This window comes from Anser brachyrhynchus (assembly GCF_964034855.1).
Source record: "Anser brachyrhynchus genome assembly, chromosome: 15".
Taxonomy (NCBI): Eukaryota; Metazoa; Chordata; class Aves; order Anseriformes; family Anatidae; genus Anser; species Anser brachyrhynchus.
Genome location: NC_137733.1, coordinates 14,916,758 through 14,939,702, shown reverse-complemented (window position 1 = coordinate 14,939,702; position 22,945 = coordinate 14,916,758). Strand labels below are relative to the sequence as shown.

General features: G+C 58.9%; 1 protein-coding gene across 1 annotated transcript; it reads right to left on the bottom strand.

Annotated features, from left to right (window-relative positions):
* Positions 1 to 13,425: 13,425 nt before the first annotated feature.
* Positions 13,426 to 21,544, bottom strand: NT5M (5',3'-nucleotidase, mitochondrial). The gene is made up of 5 exons (XM_080557478.1): positions 20,891 to 21,544; positions 17,816 to 17,916; positions 17,448 to 17,508; positions 16,979 to 17,093; positions 13,426 to 16,781 (listed from the first exon to the last, which is right to left on the bottom strand). The coding sequence occupies exons 1-5, from the start codon at positions 21,155 to 21,157 to the stop codon at positions 16,624 to 16,626; spliced, it is 702 nt and encodes a 233-aa protein (XP_080413604.1). The 5' UTR covers positions 21,158 to 21,544; the 3' UTR covers positions 13,426 to 16,623.
* Positions 21,545 to 22,945: the final 1,401 nt, after the last annotated feature.

The window sequence follows — 22,945 nt, the reverse complement described above, 5'->3', positions numbered from 1 at the left end:
GTAAGATTTAGGCCCGTCCTTTGCTTCAGTTGCAAATACTATTTTGGTATCACTGGCCTGATTACTGAAAACAAATTTTACCGAGGCTCTGCGAGATGAATCAGGCAGCCTTGAAGGACGCAGTTTGATGTGCCGGAGCAGTGGGTTTCTGGGGCAGCACCGGCGTGGTTGGAGACACGCTGCCTGTGCAAATCAAGGCACCGGGAGGTTCAGTGATGGAGAAGTCCCCATCCGTAGCAAGAAACCTTTTAATCTTTGTTCAGCCTTGCTTGCTCCTTTTCCTTGCCTGGAGAAAGGTACGTTTCTGAGGCCGTGCTGAGGGCAGCATTTTGGGGAGGCTTCCTCCTGCTGCTGCTCAGGGCCGGCAGCCTGTGGGGCACCGTGTTGTGGCCCCACAGCCCCAGCCCCACTCCCGGCCCCGAGGGGTATCACCCAGCCCTGTTTGCCGAGGGTTTAATATTTAGCCGCTAATAAACAAAGCCTATCAGGCTTCGCTGACCAGGTAGCTATATTTTCCTGAGAAGTTCGCTGCTCTTGCAGGACAAACAAGCCCAGGATGTGGTGGCACGCTTGCCAGAGATAAAGTTTTCAATGGAAAATGCCCCGCGTTCCCCCAGAGCTCGCTCCCCACATTCCTCCAGCTCCCACCCCCTCTCCCCAGCCACTCCTTGGGCATCAGCCGGCGATCCAGTACCCAGCCACATCCAAACCTGCCCTAATGCTTTCCTTCCAGCCTGGCTACACTCTGATTTATTCAGGGAGGGGTTGTTTATCTGCCTGGGACTGGTTTGGGATTTTGGCTCCAAGCAGCCGTCAGGGAGCAGGGATTACTTCTAGCAGCAGTGAAACGAGGTTTTTAAACAATGTCAAGGGGAAAAACAAAAAGCTTTCCTTGTTCTGAATTGAGAAATTTGAGAAATCGCCCTTTTACGCGTTTTCCCCATGGGCATTTCTCAGCCAGCAGTCTGAGTTCTGCCCCCAGAGGAACGTGCCCTGCAGCCCTGCTCGGCAGCTGCCGCCGGGGTTGGTGCCCATCAGGTACCCAGGGCTCGATCCAGCCCCGGCTGCCGCCCATTTCTAAATAGATAAAGAGATAAAGCTGAGCCCAGCCCCACTTCTCCCGTGATGGAGCCTGGCAAGGAGGGAGGCAGGAGCACCACGCGAGGCAGCTTGGTCCCTAGCACCATCTTCTGTTCCGTCCTTAATCCGAATACAAACAAATGTCATCAGAGAGTGACATTCGGCTTCCAGGCAACCCCTTCCCTTGCCCTGGCTGTCCTTCCCGTGCAGAATGGCCCCTCCTGGTGTTGCAGGAGGCTCTCGTGGTGCCCCTGCTTGGTGTGCTCTTCCTCCTGGCAGGGCTGGGCACTGCTCCCCTGCCCCACGGGGATTGCGCCCGGGAGCTGGCCGCCGGCCGGCCCATCCCGGCATCGCGCAGCGCCTGCACGGATAATTGCTCTAAGTCTAATTGTTCCTGCTGGATAACGAGCGTTTTTGCATCGTCATCCCCAGCTGCAGAGAGCATCATCCGAGCTGCTATTTCTGGGGTGGAAAGCAGCTCCTCTGAGCCAGCAGAGGCTGAATCAGGCTGGCTCTGGCCGCCCTGAACCAAGCTGCAGCACCAAGCAGCCCCCGCTGAGCGCTGCGCTGCTGGCATGGTTCGGAGCAAGGCACGGGCCAGGGATGGTTTCCAAAGGGCAGCCTGGACATGAGGGCATGCGAATGTGGGATTTCCAGCGTTTTAATGAAACACAGCCAAACCCCCGGGGGTTCGTGTCTCCAAAGTGCCCTTCCCTCACCCAGACACCACGGCGACCCTGTGGGATGCAGAGGGCTGGGGATACGTGAACACACGTGGATGTGCACGCACCTGGGATGGGGCAAGCAGCCCCCTTCCCCCTGGGCATCAGACGGACCAGCTGCAGGGCAGAAACCCCAAATGGGCATTGGTTTCTTCACCATCAAGTGCTCTGCAGGACCTGGGCACCCGCCACCTCCCAGGCAGGGCCAGCTGCAGGAAGCCTGAGAAGCCTGGAAACATTTGCCAGGAGAAGGGGGTTGTTTTACACCCTGCCTTGGCTTCAGGAGGGGGTTTGGAGACATCAACGTGGCATAAAAGCAAAAAGGCTTTCCTGCCAGGTTGTCACTTGAGCCCCTAATGCCATGCACAACCCCCTGGAAATGGGTTTGCAAAGGATGCTGCTGAAAATGCCTTGGGAAAGGGTGGTTCACGGCTTGAGATAAGAGTCCTGTGGACTGGTTAGGCAAGGAGAGAGAGGAAAAAATGTGTCAGGCCAAGAGAAGGGAGAGATAAGCAGGGCATCCGGGCTGGGAGCGCAAAGCCGCCAGCCTTCCCGGCGCCATGGGGCTGCAAGGTGGCTGGATCCGGGCCGGGACAGCCTGGGCTGGAGCCAGCCACGTGGCAGAGCCTGGCCTCCAGCGGGGCTTGGGGCAAGGGGAAGGGGTTTACAGGGACAGGGTGATGGGGATGGCTCCCCCAGCCCCATATGAGCCATACAACCTGCACCCTGCTCTCGGCCCCGCTCATTGCCTGGCTGCCGTCCTACATAATAGGATTTTGTGTGTGCAGGGGCCATGCTCGAGGGAGGAAGATGCTCATTTAGCCCTATCGATCTGTTCTGTCGGTGACCATATTTAAGACCTCTGGGAATTGCAGTGTGCTGCCTTCCTATCAGCTCGCTCCCGCTCCCAGCTTTTGGGGCCGGGGTACATCTTGTACTGAAACAGCCTCCTGCCCAGAGCTGGATTTTGGGGAGCCGGGAAGGAGAGCACTGTCCCTGATAGCCACCAGGGCTAGTTGTACATTGCATCCTAATTGTGGTTCTTGATGTTCTCTCAAACCAAAGGCACAATATAGCTGGAAGATGGGAAATTCAGGGAGCTGGGAGCACCCTCTGGAGCTGGCAGCAAGGGGGTGGCTGCTCGAGGGCTCATCTGTGGCTCCTGGTTTTGCAGGAGCCCTTCTCCCCTGCCAAGCCAGCTACTTGGTGTCTCTCCTGCCACCGTTCCCTCCTTCCTACCCTGTGCCACATCCACCCTGGCACCCCAGGAGGGAAGCTGGGTACTGAGGATGCTCCTCACGCTCATCCCAGCACCGCTGCACCCATGCACCTGAAGGCAGCCGAGCCCATGCGCGCGCGCGCTTCCCCGGTGCCAGATCCGTACTTACAGCCGCTGTATATACACTATAATCCACCCACGGGGTGGCCAGGCTGTACTTGGCCGGGAAGGACAGAACATCCTTGTGATTCGAAAGGTCAAAACGAATGTCAGTGCGCTCTCGGCTTGAGTCAGCAGGAATGCAAAGCTGCCTTGGGGACGCGGGGTGCTCGCAGGGACGGTTTGGGGCCGTTGGGTAGGGTGGTCCCGGCACGGCGGGCAGGGAGAGGCACGGGGTCCACGGCAGAACTGTCCCTGATGATATCGGGATGTGTGAACAGCTTTGCACGCTCAGCCCCGCTCTCCTTCTGGCTGTTCCAGGTTGAATCCGACAGAGAGGAGAGAGGGCACGGGCACATCGAGCGGCGCTCGAGGAAGCTGAGCCAGGGCGGATGTCTGGGATTGATTTCCAGGTGACAGAGTCGCTGCCTTGTCCCTTGAGCTCCTGTCTCCGTGCCCAACGATTTTCTCTGCTAATAATCTCCGCTGAGCAGGTGACAACACACACAGGCACCCAGCACAGGGCCGAGGGGATGTTTCGGAGCCCGATGTGCCGACGGCAGGGCCGTGCGGTGTTCCTGCCCTATGGATTTCATACATCTGTCCCCTGCCCACCCCAGCAGAAAGCCCTGGATGTCAGCAGCACCAACCCCTCCAGGTACTTGGTGCTTCACTGCCATGTGCCGCCCCGAGCTGCCTGCATTTGGGGGCAGGGGAAGCGTTCCCACGTGTGTGTCCCCAGCACACCTGGGCTGTGGCACGTGCCGGTCCCCGCGCTGCTCCCCGTGCGCGCCGAGCGGCGTCGGAGCCAGCAATGCCACCGCACCTGGCAGGGCTCTGGCGGCCCCGACCTTTCTGGCTTTGAAAACAGGCCGGGAACAAGCCGCACTTTTGTTTTCAGTTCAGGAGCTGGAACGGGACCTTCGGGCTGTTCCCGGGACATCGCAGCGGCCCGGCTGCCGCCGGGGAGGAGGGGGGGGGGGCATGATGCTGCACCCCGTGCGCAGCGGGCGGCCTCGCTGCACCCTTGTCCCGGCCCCATTTTGTCCTTCGGCGGCAGAGCTCCAGCTCAGGGCTGCAGACAGGGCTCTCCCCTATCTCACCCGGCGGCAGGGCCGAGTGGGTCCCACCGTGGGACAGCCTTCGGGGGAAGCGCCAGCAGCTCCAGCCACAGCTCACGTGCCCGGGGAGTTCAGCGAGTTCGGCCGTGCCGCTGCCTGGTGGGACACGTGCCCGCTGCCCCCGGCATCAGGGGGCACTCAGCTGGAACACCAGCGTGCGAGGAATGCGGTCCCCGCCTTGTCTCACCCCTCAAACCTCGCTCGTGCCCCCCCACCCCCACCCTGAGCAGCCCCTGAACCTTGGGGATGCAGCCAGGGAGAGGAGGGCGGTGGGCTGGCAGCTTACGATCGTCACACGGGGAAAAAGAGGGCTGAAAAATGGGGTTATCCAGGGACTCGAGGCCCTTCAAGTCACAGGAATTAGGGACAGTGCAGCCCTGAAGCACCAAAATTTGGAGAACGTGCCTGGGGAGCCCAGGGCTGGCACCAGTTTGCTGCTGGGTACCGTGGCCACAAGGCGGGCAGCAGACAGATGACAGGGGATTTTTTTTCCTCTGGTATGGAAAGGGGTATTTCTAAGAAGAAACGACAAATCCCTCCGTCCCCCCATAGCCAGTGGATACCTGACCGTCACCCACCGCCTGCCCCAGGGAGCCCCAGGCAGCTCGCTGCTTCCTGGCTGCCTCCTTATCAACCTCCCACACCCACAGGTAGGAAAACAACCCGCTGCCTTCCCGTAGGAGGTTGTGGAGCTGACCACTGATGAGAAATCACCTGAACCCTGCCACGTCCCCGTGTTTGGGAGCCACCGTCTGCGCCGAGCTCTGGCCGGCACTTCCCAGCAGCGCTGCGGGCGCTGATAACACCCGGGAGCCGCTCGAGCTGCCCTGCGATATGCAGGGGCTGATTAATCTTGGTGAGAGGCAAGTTCCCAGCAGCCGGCACAGGCTCAGGCTTTCTGCAGCTGTCTCGATAGGGAAACACGGGGTTCAAAAGGAAAGCAAGGCTCCCGGGTAACCTCAGCAGCAGGGACTTCAGGAGATCGCTTGGAAAATCAAGTGTATTTTCTTTGCCACGGCAGTGAAGCCGATGTGAGGCCGTTCGTGTGTCCCGTGGTGTTTGGCCAGCCTTGTGCTGAGCCCCTCGTCCCTTACACCTTGTCCCATGTCCCCCGTGCCTTGTGCCAAGGCAGGTCAGGGACCTGATCCGTCCGAAAGCTGAGGCTTTGCGCCCCAGCCCCGCGGGGCCCGGCGGGCTCGGTGCCGCAGCGAGGTGCCGCAGGGCCAGCTCTTGTTTGCGTCTCCGCATCACAGCCCCGCCAGCCAAAAACAAGGTCTTTGTTTTCGCTGCCTGACGGCTGACCCCTGGCCCTCCCCGGGGACGGGTCCCTGAAGGCTGGCGGGGATTTACGGCCAGACGTGATTTATGCTGGAGGTGGAGCGGGACGGAGCCGTCGCGGCCAGCAGGGACCCAACAGCACAGCTGTCCTGGCCTGACCCTACCCGGCACGGGGAGCAAAACCCTGGGGGCAGACAGACGTCCCCCGGGGACCGAGGTGGTATCCATAGGGTGGGCCGCAAGGTGCAAATGTTTGATCCCTCATCGGGACGAACAGGTACGAGTTGATAAAGTGCAAATATTTGCCTCTGGTTTGGTGTCTCGGGGGAGCTTTGCTCCTCTTCTCCTGTCAAGGATGGGTGCGGAAGGAGATGGCACCGCTGGGAGAACAACGGGTGAGCCGAAGGCAGCACGGGGTGAGCCGGTGTCGGGCTCAGGGAAAGAAACTGAGCACTAAAACAAAGCAGAGGGGCCATGGATATAAGGGGCTACTGAGTATCCAGGGCCTGGGACACCCCAAAAAATGCCTGGAAGCTGCATGGGAGGGAAATGTGTGGGTGCAGGTGATGGGGGAAGCCCATCGGAGCGGAGCCGGCTGGGACGTGGGCTCATACCCCAGCAGAGGCAGCTCTGTGTGGGCGATGGGGCCGTGGGGCCATCACCCCTCCTGGCACCCCCTGCCCCGTTTCCCAGCCACGTGGCACAGCCCTGGGGTGTCCGATAAACCCCAAACGTGCTTCTGCACAGCCCCGGGCACCTCTGCTCCCTGCACCATCACCCTCCCGTGCTCGGGGGGACAGGGAAGCATCCCCAGATGCCCCCCACACCCCGACGCGTTCCCCCCAGCACTCAGCCACCTCTCGCTTCCTCCTCGGCTCCTGCTTATCAGTGCGGGGCTGCGGGTCCAGACCAAACAGCCGCCCCCGCACCGGGGAGCAGCGGGGAGGTTCGGGACCCAGACAACCCAACAGAAGCGCCTTGTCTTCTGCTGCGTGTTGAAATCCAGCCCTGGGTGCCCCCGGGCGGCTCCACGCTCATTTCCCTCCTCCCTGCCCTCCTGGGTGAGAGGTCTGCCTTGCTCGGCTCTGTTTACCAAGCCGTGGATTTTCCCCTCCAGCCGTTTCTGTATTCTTGCAGAACCACCTTGGCCGAGCAAGTGAAAGCACAGCACCAATACCCGCACCAGTTCCAACCAGCGAGGAGCTGGGGACAGCTAGGGTGCTGGGACACCGGGGTCACCCCAAACCTGGCTCTGGCTGGGGGACCGCTGGGGACCACCATCCCCCGGGCAGCTGGGACAGGGCTGTCCCCTTCTGAACCTGGGGCAGAGGCGTCCCCCGCCTCCCGCGTCACCAGCATCCCTCCTGGGACAGTCGGGGACAGGGGCTGGCCCCCGATACAAAGAGCCTTTGGTGCTGAAACGCCTCTGGGGCAGCTCTGCGGGAGTGCGGTGGGACGCACGGCCAGCCTGCGCCGGGGTCACGCTCTTCCCACTGGGCTTTTGCCGCCCAGTGAGCTGCTGCAGGAGGAAAGAGGTTGGTGTAGTTGTGATTTATTCCTGCTGAAATGAACCAGCATCTGTCCCCACAGCCTGAGGTTACCCTGGTGCCGGGTGGCACTCAGTAGTATGGTCTGTATTTTTGGGTAGACCTGTGTGGAGCCAGGAGATGGACCCAATGATCCTTGTGGGTCCCCTTCCATCTCGTCATATTCTGTGATTCTCTGATTCTGTAATTCTCTGACCCTCACCCTGCTCTGCCCCACATTCGGGGAAGCTGTGCCGAGTCCTTCTGCATGGCCAGGGGGTATCAGGACTGTGCAGCATCCCCATGGCGAGCCCGTCTCCCTGCCCACCACCTCCCGCTAACATTTTCCGAGCCTGATGCTCATTTTCACCCAAATTACACGCAGAGCCAGAAGTCAAAAGGCTATTTCTTCGCGCTTCAGGAGAATTGCTGATGGAGAGGAGAGGCCTTTCCTGCTGAGCAAAACGCTGCAGCGTGAGCCCAGCCCTTTACGAGACACCGGAGCAGTCACGGAGCGGCTGAGCATCAAGGCAAAACTTCGTGGGGAATCTGGCTGCCTTGGGCTGCCCGCTTACGGCGCTGCTGGGTTTGTTTTGTTCTGAGCTCGAGATACCGGCCGGACAAAAAAATGCTTTGTAAGTACTGAATTAAAAGGATGATGCAAAACCCGCAGGGTGCCTCGGATAGAAAACGTGAGCGGCCGGCAGTCGGCACCCGCGGGGTGCAGGCTGTTTGGAGAACAGGGGGTTCCTGCGATTAGCCTGCTCGGATGACTCAGTGCATAACCACCAGTTACACACTACATTTAATCTGGGGTCAAAAGTCACGGATAATTCAAACCACGCAGAAAATGTTTATCGCACGCTTGCCGTAGCTGTTTGTTTCTGCTACTCGTTGTTTGGCCCAAACAACCTCAGCAAAACAAATGCGCTCTGGCCTGGGGTCGGGGCTACCTGCGGCAGCTCAGCCTCTGCCTGCATCCACCCCCAAATTTTTCTCAGTCTCATTTCATCTCGGGCATTTGCTATTGGGGGGGGAAAAAAGGATGGTGCAAGGCAAAACCTCCCCTCCAAAGCCTGGTTATTCCGCTGTTTGTGCAGGCGACTGCAGCAAAAGTGCCCTCGGTGCCCCACCGTAGCGTAGCTCAGATGCTGCCTCCCTTCAGCACATCTCCCTTCAACACAGCTTCCCCAATTTGGTTCCTGCCCCATTTTTTTTCTCCTGGGCAGCTTCTTTCCAGCCTGAGCCGCAAGCTGCCACTTCAAACCAGCCTGGTATCAACAAGGTGTTAGTGGGGATGTTCGGAAAGGCCCTGCCTGGTGAGGTTAATGGAGCAAAGGATCTCAGACCACTGAGAACACTGAGCAGGACAAAGGCTTCTGGAGCTCGGAGGCTTCGCAGACACGAGGACCAGCTCACCCATGGCTGGGCACGACGATGCCGATCTCCCACCCCGCTCCTCCTGCCCTGGAGCTGGCGGCCCCAGCCCCGCGGTGCCGGCACGGCCGGAGGGTTTGGCTGGCAAACTGGGGTCTGAGTCAGAGCCAGAGCCATGCCCGACCTGGAAGCGCTGATTCTTCTTCCCGGCACTGATACATCTGCACAGGGAGGAGGAGAAACCCTCTGGGACAAGGAAGAGAAAACACGGGAGCAGGAACAAATAGCACAGCAATAATCGTGCTGATAGCTCTTGGTGTGCATGCAGCAGTTTCCAGAGCTTCACAAACATTAATTACCGCTGGTGGGCAGCGCGGTGCGATGGTTCCCATTTTCCCAACTAGGAAGAGCAGAGAAGTGATCATCTGCTTAAATCCTCTTTAATTTAATCCTGGGGTGCTTGCAGGAAAATCCTGAGCCTGTTTCAGGACACGGGTCCGTCAGAGCCCCTCGGGACCAGGAGCTGCTTGGGAGAGCGATGCACCAAAGGGTGCTGGTAGCTGCGCGTCATGCCCTGGGCACAGGCTTGGAAACACAGGGCAGCAGTGCCGGGGATGCCAAGAAAGGCTCACGGAGCAGCCAGAACGCTTGTGGCTTCCCAAAAGGCTCATTGTGTGGCTGGGGCCTCTGCGGTTTGCCAGCCCGGGGCGGTTTGGGCTCCTCTCGCCCTTTGCCAGCCTCTGTTCGCCCTGTGGCAGCTTGGGCGTCTCGGGATGCACAATTCTCTCAGCATGAGCCACAGCAGCTGCCAGGAACGGGCTTAAGGGCGAAGGAAGCCGAGGAGCTGGGGAAGGGATGGAGCTGGGGAAGGGATGGAGCTGGGGAAGGGATGGAGCTGGGGAAGGAAGGGATGGAGCTCTGCTCCCGAGAAGGGCTCCGACGCTCCCGGGGCTCTGCTCTGTTTTCCTGGCCAGTGAAGCGGAGCTGCTCACAGGGAAACCAGTGGCTGGGCTGCTGGGAACGGCAGCCAGGATGCCTGGCACTTGGAAAAAGCTAAAATTGGTTAATTTAGGGTGTCCGGTGCCTTTTTCTTTAAAGATACCTGTTTTGCGTTCCACAGCAAGCTGTACCCCTGCGACGCATGCTGCAAGGTGCTTTTGTCTAAGGATGGGGGCTACGCTTGGGGTTGAGCCGAGGGGCTGGAAATGAGGGAGCTTAAAGCTAGCAAGAGCAGAAGAAAAGCACATTTATCTGTTCTCGAGCTAATATTGAAGCCTGCAGGTTTCTCACATACGGTGCTTTTAAATTTCCCACTGCATACCAACACACCAGCCCTACAGATGGAAAAGCCTGCTCTGCTGTGGCACCGGCCAGTTTTCTCAGTGACTTGTTGGGGTTAGTGGCTTTTTTATTAGGTATAGATTTGAAAGCCACTAATGGGGGATTTTTTCCTCCTCTCTAAGCAGAAGAGTCCTAACGCAGGGCAAGGAGAAAAGGGTCACAGATAAGGCTTACAATGATTTTTTTTTCCCTTCTTCAGACAAAAGAGCTCCCAAGGCACCTTGTCCCTGACCGAGCACACCAATTATCTTGCCTAAACCCCTTGCTGAGCTGAGCAGGGCTAGTGCAATTACGCAGATGCTTGAGCGCTTGGCTAAACCACAGCCTCCTGCCCACTCCCCACAATCTATCCTGGCCCCAAAAAAAAAACATTTTCAAAAACCCAGAGCCACTCCTTGGGGTCACTGGGCTCACGGGCCATGTCGGCACCCAGATCGGGGCAGTTCAAACACCCACAGCAATGGTGCAAAGCCCCAAGTGCACGAATGTCCTTCGTGCTTGTGCAGGAGCCTGCAGGAGCCTCCTGCTTGTTTCTCCTCCTCCTCCTGCTCTCTTCCACCACCAAAAAGCCCACGTGGAATTATCCTTCGGCACCATCAGCAGGCCTGTCCAAATCATCCCCCAGCCCAGCCACATTTTGGACCCACAACAGTGCAAATGGTCCGGATACCACGGACTTCTACAGTCCCAGCTCACCCTTGCTTCGCTTTTTTTTTGGCTTCCCCGGGGCAGCCCCCGCATCCCGTCTCCACACCGGGTTGCCTCGTTAAGTGTCTGAATTTAATTTCCCTCCACCCGGAGCTGGGCCTAAGCAAGTACATAATAATGAGCTATTCATCCAGAGGGAGGGCACGGATCTAGGTTAATTGGTCTGACAATTGAACCCGGGCCTTTCTGGTTTTGCCCAGTTTTCCTGATTTTTTCTCTTCTTCCGCGCAATATCTGCAAAGCTCTCAGCCTCGTTAATTAATAAGGTAACTTCACCCCGAGGGCTGTTTTGTTCTCCCCTCCCTCCTGCAAATGCCTGAAGAGAAGAAGCGGCAAGAATTAGCTAGTTGGTAACGAAGCAGCCACCGCCGAGCAGGACAAATCCAGCTCGGTCTGCCGGGGGGGGGGCGGGCAGGCTGTGGCCAGCTGCTGCTCTCCTGGGTTTTGGGGAAATAACGCCGCGTGTCGAGGGCAGGAGTTGTACCGGGAACGCTCTGCCTGGCCCGTGTGGCGGGTTGGATGGATGCGCTGCAAGGCTGGGCGGTGCAGCAAGCAGCTGAGTGCCCAGGGTTCGCTGGACGTGGGGTCACCAGCGGGGCTGCAAAGGTGAGGGGAGAGATGGAAAAGTGCTCGTGGCTCCTTGGGAACGCGCATCCCTAAATGCTCGGGCACTTCTGAACCCCTCTGAGCCACCAGGAACGTGGGTGGGATGAGCCAGGGATGCTGGAGCCCAGCCCCGTGCCCTGTCTTGGTGGGGGAAGCGGTGGGACACGGTGCTCCGGTGCCTCAACGTGCTCCAGGACCGTGGGCTCCAGGGAAAAGCCGCTGATGGGACGCTGCCGGCAGGTTTGGTGGCCGGTGGGGACGGTGAGCGAGGCAGGAGGCAGCCAAGGGTCCCGGCCCCGGGGAGAGAAGGAGGGCTGGAGGCTCCCGTCCAACACAGCCTGTTCCACGGGGTGTTTGTTAGCCCAGGCACAAACATTTTGTGGGGCCTTTGCCAGGAGGTTGGCTGTCGGAAGGATGCGGGAAGGCTGCTGCAGCCATCTCTACGGGCTCTGGTCTGCCCTCCCCGCGCTGCTGGGTGCAGGAAGCTTTATTCCTCTCCAGGGAATGCATCGCTCGAGTCCTTGTGTACAAAGAGAGGGGCAAAGCCCATAAATCCTGCCGGGAGGGAAACCACATCCTGGTGCTGGGGGGGGGCGAGAGGAATCCGTCAGAAAGCTCCCTGCTTCCCCCAGCCCTCACCACCCACGGCTCTGCCCCCCAAAACAGGCTCCGGTTTTGGGACGAGTGGGAGGAAAAGCAAAGCAACGGCCCTTCGTGGGATTTCGGATGAAGTCTCAGCCCTGGGAGAGCCGGGGGCCTGGGGGGAAGCGGGGCAGAGCTGAGCAGGGAGGCACAGAGCGGGAGGAGAATGGCAACGACGAGGGATGCCAGGGGCCAGAGCACGAATATTTTTCCAGGGATATTTTCCATATGGACCCTGCAGATCCCCAAATCTTCTGACCCACAGGCTTTTTAAGCTTTTACCCTTCCGATCTCTCCCCCATCCTCGCAGGGAGCGAGCAAGCGGCCGTGGGGAGGCTTGGCTGCCCGTCGGGGTCGGCACGTTTCCCCCACGCCTGCAGCTGCAGGCGCCTTTCTGGGCACCCCGTGCGCCCCCGGGGTGGCCTGGGGCGAGCTGCCGAAAGGGCACAGAAGGGCAGCTGGGGGGCTGCAGGGCTGGGCTGCACAGGGGTGGCACGAGCAGGGGGCTGCATGGAGGAGCCCGATCCTGCTCCGAGGCCAGCCTGGCGGCTGCGCGCTCCCACACGCGATCGCACAGTCCCCTCTAGTGGATATTTCTCCTGCATCCCGTGGATCTCCCTCCCGCGTGCCAGCTGCTGGCCTCCAGGCCCTGGCCTCGAGCGGCGATGCCGGGCACCATCCTGCTCCTCTCCGCACACCGAAATGGAGCGCAGCAGCCCTGCAGGTGCACAGAAAGCCCCGTCCGGCTGCCGCTGGGGGCCGAGCCATCGCTGGCTCCGCTCGCTCCCTGCCTGCGTTATTCGGGTGACTCAGCCCCCCTCCATCCCCTGCCCTGGCTTTGTCCCACACCACCCGCAGCCCTTGCGTCAGGGCTGGCCCCCGCGCGGCACGGCTGGGCCGACCCCGGCCCCGCAGCCCCCGCTTCGAGTTCTTTGGGCATCGGCCAACGTGAGAGCGAGCTAAGGAATAATGCGGGCGAGAGCATCGCTTGCTGTGCCCTTGCCAGGCCCTGCAAGCAGGACCATAGTGTGCCGAAACGGGCTGGAATGGGGGTGACGTCCTTACAGGGGGGGCCTGAACCCACACTCTGCGCCCAGGCTCCGGGAGCAGCTGAAATTCCCATAGATTTTGGGTGATGCCCCAGTTCAGCCCCCAGTGCTTAGATGTTCGAGGTGCTGTCATTGCTTTTGACATCCTTTCGTCCCCGTGCTGCTCTGTCCCGGGGCCACATTCACCTCGTGGGGAAGTGGGGGTGGCTCTGGTGCAGCCCCTGCCTGCGGGGAGGGCACGAAGGCTCCTGGGCAGGGGGCTGCAGCTCCCCCCTGCTCAGGGGAGGTGCCGCTTGCAGGTCCCCGCACCTCGCTCCATCCCTTGCTGAGGAACACGTCCCCAGTGCCACCGCCACGCAGGCAGCCCCAAAACGCAGCCACAAGGGCAGAGAGGTGCTTGTTCCCCTAACCACCCCCCTGGGCACATTTCTGGGACCATGGTGGCATTTGGGGGGTGCATACCTGGTCAGGGCTGTGCTGCCCGAGCTGGCCGGGAGCCCATGGGTGCCCCTGGGCACCCCTGTCCTACCAGAGCCCACGGTCCCCAAAGGCAGCTGCACCCCCGGAGCCCACCGCCCCGCAGAGAGAGGCTGAGCCTGTGGCACAGAAAAGTTTATTGTGCGTCTCCTTTGCAGCGTGGCAATGGGAACATGCATCTCTTTGTAGCCCAAACAGAGAGGAAAAGCCCCAAATCTACGCTCTTTGGTTAACCCTGAGAGTGCCAGGGACACGCGCTGTGCCTGAGCTCCAGCAGGATTTCCCCTCCAGCTCACGGATGTCATAGCAGAGCACGGAAACGCACAGCCCAGCCCTGCTCTGAATGCCCCATCCTCCCTGCGGACCCCCAGCGTCGGGGCTCGGGCTCAGAAATGCACATCTCGGGCACGAGCTGTACCACATTTTTCCTTGCCGTGGCATCTAGGCAGGGTCCGAGCTGTGGCAGGATTGGGCTCACGGGTGAACTGGCTAAATTAAGGAGTCCTTGCAACCATCGAATGCAGTGGTCTGAGCTGGAAGAGGAAATTCAAACTGTCCTTAAAGCTGGATGTGGCAGTGAGCTACTGCCAGGAAAAAAAACAAACAAACAAACAAAAAATGAGAACAACAGGAACAACAACAACAGGGGAAAGAACAACAATTCCCATGCTTCATCCCAGCGTCAGCGCTTGTTTCCTCTGTGCCACGCTGATCCTGGAGGAGGGCACAGGAGGCCGTTCCCTGCCTGGAGCATCCCTCCCAGCACTAAAACTGCCCCTTGGTTCTCGTTCTGCCCACGGGGACTCTGTGTAATGGCACTGCTGTGCTGGCAGGGCTGGTTTCAGGCTTTCTGGCCCCCAAGGACTCCCCAGCCCCAGGTGCAAAACCCCCCCCCAGCACCCCCACGCAGAAGGCAGAGCCACAGGTGGGAAACTGCAAAACCCAAACTGTTTCTGGGAAGCCGGATGCCAATAAACCCCGGTGTTTATTGCAGTGCTCCTCGCCAGCCTCTGTTTTATAGATGTGCGTTTAAAAATAAAAGCTCTGTGCATCCCAGCTGGCTGCAGAATGGCTCGAGCGCTAAAAGGACCACACCGCTGGGTGATGGAAAGCCGTGTCATGGCCCCAACAGGACAGCAACCATGCGGGATTTCTGTGCATCCAGGCAGAGTCTCATACAGGGACAAACTCCTGCCCTGCTTTCAAGTATACTTGGTGTGAATCCACGTGGTCTCTCTGGCATCACACAACGCACCAAGGGGGAAAGATCTGGACCGGGAAAGCTGCATCCCCTGGGTCCGCCCCAGCTTTGGGAAAAGATGTGGGGTTTGGGGCAGCCGTAGCAACGTGCCTGCTCCAGTTTCAGCTCGAGGAAAGGGCTCCGGAGAGCTTGGGCAGCTCTTGTTTAAACGGTGCCACGAGGGACAAGCTGAACTTGGAGCCCATGCAATGCCACGTGTGATCCTCGGCAGCCGCAGCAGCTGCCTGCGCTCGCCCGCTGTCCCTGCTCCCTGCGTGCGAAGCCCCGGCCAGGGCTGCTCTTGGACGGAGAGCTGCTCCTCAGGTGGCTGGCACTGCAGACACAGCCCAAACACACGCCCAGAGAAGCACAAAGTGGTTTAAACAGGATAAAAAAAAGTTAAATCCTTGCGGTACGTCACTCCCAGACCGTACGGTCTTTACACAACCTCCCCATCCCAAGAGACGGGGCAGCTTTCAGAAAGAGCTGAGGCAATTCGGGCTTCACCCCTGGCCCCACAGCAGCTGGGGAAGGCACGGATTCAGAAGCACCGACTTCGAGAGCCCCTCTGAGTCCCAGACGTGGTGGGGCAACTGCTGCTGCTGAAATGTGCTGTCCGTTGGCTGCGTGGCTTTCAGCTCACATTGTTTTTTTGCTGATGGGGCCAAAAGGAGAGAGGAGAGGGAAGCCAAAGGCTTGATGAGCAGCACACGGGGTGGCTGACCCATGCCACACGTCCCAGCGGGGATTTTTACCCCCGTGGTCAGCAAGTCCTTGGTCCAGGTCAGCAGGGGATAGTGGTGCGATCCCAAATGGGGCGGGCAGTGCTGCTGGATATCCCGAATCACCCCTGCGAGAGCTGCAGTGACGGCCGTGCCGCACCCTGCACGTCCCCAGGGCTCTGCCTGGGGACACCCAGTGCAGTGTCCCCCCAGGACGAGGACATCTCCTCTCCAGGGCCAGCAGGAGAAGCAGCAGCGGCTGCTTTGTGGTGCAGTTCAGGGGCTGGTGCAGGCTCAGGGAGGTGGGAACCAGCCAGGCAGGGAAAGAAGAGGCACAGCTCTTCTTAAACGTGTCCCTCCTGGAGCTGCCGCTTGCTCCGAGCGCTCCCTTTTCAGTGCCCGTTGTTCCAGCTGGCCACTCGCAGCCCCGGCCGGCTTCCCCGAGGTGAAACCAGACAACCAGGCAATCAGCTCGGCAGCATCGACGGTCCCGCTCCCTGAGCCTGGTGGTTTGCACCACCCAAGGCTTTCTGCGTGGAAAGATCCATCCCCAGAAGGATCCGCCTCTGGGTGGGCGCACACCCAGAGCTCTCCTGGCGAGCTGATTTTGGGCACGGTGAGGGGAGAGATGGGGCACGGACCGTGCAGCCAGCATTGTGCAGACCTCCCTGGCTTTGAAATCCATCAGATCACTGGCTCGCAGGGTGAGACGGGAGCTCCTGCAGAAGCTGCTGGGCTTCCAAAAAGGGCTTCTGCCAGCACTGCTCTGCCTGCTTGCTGCATGAGCAATGCCCAGGGTGAGCGGCCTGAGTGATGGGCAGTGGGAGAAGAGCCCCAGAAACTTGGGAGGCGAGTGCCCAGAGCTGGGGAAGGAGGAAAAGCCTTCGGACAGGGTAAAGAACCCCCCTCACCTCTGCCAGCCCCATCAGCAAGTGCCCGCATGGTTTCTTGCAGCTCTTGTGTAAAGAAACATCTGCTCCCTTCTTCCCAAAGCAGCTCTAAAGCCCCTCTGTGCGTAGCTGCAGCAGCTCCTCAGGGACGAGGGTGGATGGGGATCCTTCATGCCAGCCGGAGGACAACTCCACCACGGGTGTGACCATGCCCCAGAGGGACAGAGAGCCACTCCATGCCATGCCGGAGGAGGACAGTGATGCGGGGGGTGCAGATGTGGCAGTAAATGCCCCTGGCTGGGCTGAGATCCACTCCTGGGGTCCTTGGTGCTTCATCTCCCCCTCCTCTTCCTCTCCACACTAGGGACGGCATCTGTCTGTCTGTCCGTGGTGTCAGCCTTCAGCAGGACTCCGCAGGGCGACAAGCGGGCGGCCGCAGCCCCAAGCGGCCGCGGGAGGCTGGTTTTTAGGTGGCCCGGCCGGGCAGCAGCCGTTTGCTGTCCAGAATGGCCCTCCAGTCGTCAGTCCAGGACTGCAGCCGGCGGCTGGGGGGCTTCAGCTGCAGGTGCCTGTTGTGGCAGGCCGTGAAGAGCACGTGCTCCCAGCTGGGGTTCAGCTCGGCCCCTGCAAAGCAAGGAGAGAGCTCAGCTCACCCAATTCCTCCTCTGCAAGGCACAGAGCTTGATCTTGCTCACAAGTGTGGACACAACCCCCTGACAAGAGCTTCATCAGCCGGACAGGGACCAGCACCCATCACCCCCAATGCCATCTGCCCCTTGGGGCCGTACACAGTCACTTCTGCCACCCCACAGCGCCCTTACCTGTTATGTCAGGCCTGTCGTCTATAAGCAGGTCAGCAGAAACCACCGTCTTATCTCGCGTCAGAACAATCTGCTCAAGAAACTCGGGGCCAAAGTGCTTCTCCACCCAGGCGTACTGCAAGGCGAGGGGGAGCAGTGAGGGGAGGCAGGCTGCAGGTGCGGTGACACGAGCTCTGACACCCCGCCGAATTGGTTTGTTAGCGGGAAGGGTTCAGACGCTGCTGGAGAACAAGCTCTTTTAAACCCAGGCAGCTTCTGGCATCACGACGAAATATTAAGACCGCGTGCATGCAAGTGGCAGAGCTCGGCCGAGGGCAGAGCGGCCGCGCTGAGAAGACGCCTGGGAACAGCATTCCTGGTGGGGCAGGGAAATGGTGCTGCTGGTTTGCGGCTGGGCAGACCGAGGCACGTGGGGGCTTCACTGGGCAGCACGGTACAGGAGGAGGAACCGGGTTTCGGACCTGCTCACCTTCTCGTAAGGGCAGTAGCGGTACTTCTTGATAGGGCTTGTGCAGATGAACACGTCGGTGCTGCCACGAGAGAAACGGTGACAAGCTGTTAGCCCCCCCTCGCACAGGATCCCACCCACAGGCACGTTCTCCTTTTTGCCACTCTCGCTGGGTGCAGAGAGCTGAAGGGAAGGGGATGCACGGGGCTGATTCTCTTGGTGACCACCCTGTGGGTCAAAATCCCCTCTTTCCTCCCGTGCTCGGCGGGCTGGTCGGCATTTTCAGTGCCGATGCTGTACTGAGCACTTCTGCCAGGAGGCAAATCAGCCTGCACACCACTGCTGCTCCCCCGTCCGTCCCCAAATACCACAGGAAGGTTTCTACTCACTCTGCCAAATTTGCCATTTGCTTCACAGCTTCCACAGCACCGGGGAGCGGGTCCAGCTCGATGAAGAAGTTCTTTGATTCCCAGATGCTGATGGCTTTCTCCTGTGAGGGGAAAGAGAGCGGTTACTGCCCAGGGCTTTCTTCTAGAAGCTGTCCAGAACTGAACAAAACCTCGGGTCTGTGGCCAGAGGGGAACTTCCATGTGGATCCAGCTGAAGTGGCCTGGTACCCCTGCTGCAATGTGATGCAGTTCAGCTCAAGACGCTCTCTGCCCTATTTATCTCCATCAGATCACTTAAAATAGCAGCCGGGCTGCTCTCACAGGAGACAATGTAATAATATAGGATGAAATATATGTCAGGATGAACGCTGACAATCTTCCTCGGGGATGCCCGGGCGAACAGAGCAAGAAACTCCAGGCAAGGGTTTGAAACACATAATATCCAGGTCTGCAGCCCGGGTGCACTGCTCTGGTGCTAAGGGAGAGCTGAGCAAAGAGAGACCACAGGGGGCAAAGCCTTGGGACGAGGACAGAGTCCAGGGGCTGCCTGCAACGGTGCCAGCACAGCTCGAAGGAACAGCATCCAGAGCTCCTGTGCTTCCCTGTGCTCCCTCAGACAGGTAACGGCTTCTCAATCGCCAAGAAAAGCAATTATTTTGCACAGACACGGGGCCCTTGGGGAGGAGAGCTTGGGAGTGTTGCAACGTGGATGTGGGCAGAGGAAGCAGCCGTGGCCCGGTGTTGCAACGCAGCCGAGCAGCTGCAGCCACAGCCGGGAGGTTTTGGTGGGAGCCCTGCCCTGAAGGATTGACCTCGATTTTGAGCATCTCTGCTGCTTTATTTGGGGTGGAGGAATAGGGACAAAGGAACTTTCAATCCCTCCTGGCCTCCTTGCATTGCAAAGTTAAGGAGGAGCCTGCAGAGCATCAGGGTAGGAGAGAGCAGCCTCAGCAGCATTTACATGGTGCTTAAATAAGCTCATAGCCAAAACCAGACAGGTTGGACAGGCCAGCTAGACTCACCCTGCCTGACAAGTGGGAATCTACACCGTCCCACCATCTTTTGCCCTTACTACATCTGCACTGGGGGAAGAGAACAGGCAACCCATTGCGTATTTGTGCACAGAGCGTTAAACGCGACATGCTGGAATCGAACCCATGTAGTTCTCCAAAAAATCCCAGGTAATGCGAGATCAGGCACACCTAACTTAAAAGGTTGTCCCAATCAGACCCACTATTGCACTCCTTTGCCTGAGGGGCAGAAAACATCAGTAGCTCAGAGGAAAAAAAAAATAAGACTTCTTCATACGCATCTTAATGCCTGTTCAAAAAGAAACGCACCGATTGTGTGCAAGAGAGCCAGCAGAAATGCCTCCTGGTAGCATGAAAAGAGCAGCCACCCTACTAGTTTGCCAAAGGGCCAGGCAGACTCCAGTTGCTCTGCCTTAGATCGGTGGGCAATGATGTTTTATTTCTAAGGTACTGAATGTAGTTGCACAAGAGACAGCTAAGAAGCGTGGCCTGATGCAGCAAAGCACTTCAAACGGTGCTCAAGTGTTTTCTTACAGCAACGACTTCCGTAGCTATTCTGCTTCCACTTATGTCAAAAAGCGTTTTGCAATCAAGCTCGATGGGGGAAGAACTAAGCTCATCTTGAGGAAAAGACCTGCTTAGCTCAAAGAGCCAGAATAACTCCCTGTGGCAGGAGGGAGAAAAAAATCCCCCGGGCTGGAAATCCCACCGTGCGCCAAACAGGACGGACCCCGCTTGTGAACCTCAATGTTCTTCTCAGCTCTCCCTGTGAGCGATTTCCCCACTCATCCAGAAGTCCCCATCCTCGCAGGCTCTCTGTGTCACTGAGCTGCTGTTCTCCATTCGCTTGGACTCTTCTGGTCCTGCTTTCCAGCCTCCTCGGCAGGTCGATGGTGCTCTCTGACCGGGGGAACTGGAACGTCCCATGTGCCCACAGCCACCGAGCAGCTTCTACGCTCCTTATCCCTGGCCTGAAAGCAAGGCTGAAAGCGGGGCTGCCCTGAGGCTGGTCTGCTGAAGTTTTACTTGTTCAGCCCAAGGTTTTGGGGTTTTTACCATGACTGAAGCAAGATGAGTTCATTTAACACATCCAAAGTAGTTAACATCCAGGAAAAAAAAAAAAAAAAGGTTTATCATGCATTACCCCTGTCAAACTTTTAGCATCTGCCTTATTGCATGGAGGATGTTCTCCATTCCCCTTTCACCAATCCCAGCTAGCAGGGACACGTCATTCCTTCAGCTCTTCAAGCCACCAAGGACTTTGCCAGTGGGAAGCCCTGGACGTTACGCATGCTCCCTTCCTTATAGCCTCTGTGCCACTAAAGAAGAGTATTTTATCTGCTGCAACTCCTTTCAACTGGTGCAATTACAAGCCTCAGATAAGACCACAGACCTCCAAGTGAGATGGTAAACTCGCAGAAGCAGAAACCGACTTTCTGCAGCACTGAGCCCTTTGTTGAAAGATAAAGTACAACATAAAGAGAGCTCCTGCTTCTAGGCTTTAATTACTAAAACATATCACAATATTTTTCAGACATGTGAGGGCTTAGGGTCTTTTTAATTTTCAGTAAGCTCTCACATGAAGCATCAATTGCATGGTTAGCTCTCAACTCCTCTGCTGCGTCCCACCGCGCACATTGCTGTTGAGGAACTAAATAAATCCATCTAGGGACAGAACCAACCCATGAAGCATGGCCAAATCGAAGCTAGAACAATCCAGCTAAGCGACTTTGCTTCTTTTTTAAACAAACAGATGTTCTGAAAGATCTCCTTTCCTTGCATCTCCATCCGTGCATGTAGGAAAGGAGACAGACACGCATTAAAAATGCTGGATTTCTGGGACAAGAGGCACCGCTGGAAGCCCCGCTGCGTGCAGACCGGTGCCTGCATTCGGGTGGGAGCTCCGGCCAGCACCCACCACCCTCCCAGCACTGCACCCACAAGCCAGGGGCCAGCGGGTGCCTCGTGCCGGAGCTCTGGGAGCAGCAGCAGGGCGCAGAGCGAACACGAGGCGCGCGCGGAGCCGGGGGATGCAGAGACTCACGCTCAGCTCGGGTCCCAGGCGCCCGTATTGCTCCGACACCCAGAAACCCCTCCGGTCCTCCAGGGCAATGTAGGGCTTGTCGGGGTACCTGGCCCTGAACTTCTTGAGGAAGCCTCCCTCGAAGTCGGCCAGCACCCCGTCCATGTCCACCAGCACCCGCAGCGCCCTGCGGGACCCCGCCAAGGGGCCGGGCCCCCTGCCCAGCCCCGCCAAGGGGCCGCAGCGCCGGGGGGGGCGGAGGTGCAAGATGCTGCTCAGCAAAATCATGGTGGGAAGGGAGGCTCGGGCAGCTGGGGGGGTGTCTTGGGGGGGGGAAAGAGGGGGGGACTTTTATTTCAAGCACGCAACCTGCGAGCAAGCAGACCTCGCAAGCAGGTCCCCTGGCAGATGCAATAGGGAAGAGCTGGGGGGATGCGAGGGGGAGCAAAGGGGGTGCGAGGGGGTGCCAGGGGGGTGCGGAGGGGATGCGGAGGGGGTGCAGGGGCTCGTCCTCGCCCCGGGGCCTCCCCGCCCCATCCCCTCCCTTGCAGCAAGCACCGAGCAGGCGGCTGCGGGTCCCGGGGGCGGGGGGGGGGGGCTCCCGGGAGCCGCGGACCGGGGCCCGGCGCTGGGACGTCCCCGACCCGGCAGTGCAAAAGCCCAGTTCCTCTTCCCGGTGCCTGGCCGAGCCCGGAGAGCGGCGGCACCGCCTTAAAGCTGCACAAGCGCCCTGCGGAGCTGGGCTCGGCCGCGCCTCCGAGCCGCTCTAAGCCTCCCCCGGCCTCTCCCTCCCTCTTCCCCGCAGCCCCCGGCGCAGCCCCGGGGCTTGCGCCCGATGCCGGGGTGCTGGGGTCCCCCGCCGGGGCACTGGGTCCCAAGGGGGTCCCCGGGGGTGAAGGCAGGGCTGGAATCCTTTACAGACCCCCCCCCGCTGCCTCCCCTTTGCTCCCTGGTCCGTCCGTAGCTGCAGCGGGTGTGGTGGTCGTCTTGGGGTGCACGGAGGTGACAGGGGTGCAGGTGGAAGCCACGGGGGGGTTTATGCTGCAAAGATGCAGGATGCAATATTTTAGCAAAGTCGTGGGGAGCAGTGAGAGTTTGCCCAGAAACCTCGCTGGATCCGACAGCTCCGTCCACACAGGCGGTGTGGGGGTTTACCAGATGGACCCAGAGCTCTTCAGTGGACCCACAACTCTTCAGTGATGGGAAACATTTACAAAAGTGGCCATGGAGACAGGGACTCGAGGTGTCACGACCAAGTGCTGACACAGCAACAGCATGCGTAAAGGGCTGAATATTCTGACACAGGACCAAACATCACCGTGGTCCAAAAAGCACTTTGGGGATTTAAGCTGCTAAAGGGCCGGGAGGCATCGAGAGTGTGACTAACAGCATTAGGCTACCGCTGAGCTGGGGAGGAAGAGATTTTGGCTGACAGCAACGACACGACTTAGCGGATCCAGAATAGTTAATCTTTCGTTTCCAGAATGTTTTCCATGGAGTATGTTGTTCTTGTTTCACGTCAAGGGCAAACGGGTTGCGGAGAGCAAGTGGCTTGGTGAAGGTCAGGGAGTGAATACTGAAAGTGAGAGTGAATGCAGGAACAGAATTCCTGACAGCCAGGGTGCATCTAACAGTAAAATAAACGTGAGTTTGGGAGGGAAAACGTGAAGTTTCAAGGCTGTATTCTTACTTCACAGGAACCAGCACCGTCCCTGGGGGCGTTCAAGGAGAGGTTGGACGTGGTGCTTAGGGACATGATTTAGTGGGTGACATTGGTGGTAGGGGGATGGTTGGACCAGATGATCTTGGAGATCTTTTAAAAACCTTGATGCTGTGATAATGCTGTGATAATTCTGTGATAATTCTGTGATGATTCTGTGATGATTCCGTGATTCAGTGCAAGGAACGGGACTTCGTGCTTTATTTCCCTGACAGTGCAGTGGCAGAACACAGGCGCCTTTCACGACAGGCAAAAGGTTTCCACGTACAGGCCCAGGGGAGGGCCCTGCAGCAGCCCCAGGCCCCACGCGTGACGCCACCGTGACGCCACCGTGACGTCACCCCGCGGCCCTGCTG

Coding starts and splice junctions, on each gene's coding strand:
- NT5M (XM_080557478.1), bottom strand. CDS start 21,157: ATGATTTTGCTGAGCAGCATCTTGCACCTCCGCCCCCCCCGGCGCTGC. Junction 17,509..17,815: donor CAAATGGCAAATTTGGCAGA/GTGAGTAGAAAC, acceptor CTCTCGTGGCAG/CACCGACGTGTTCATCTGCA. Junction 17,094..17,447: donor GCTACTGCCCTTACGAGAAG/GTGAGCAGGTCC, acceptor CTCGCCTTGCAG/TACGCCTGGGTGGAGAAGCA.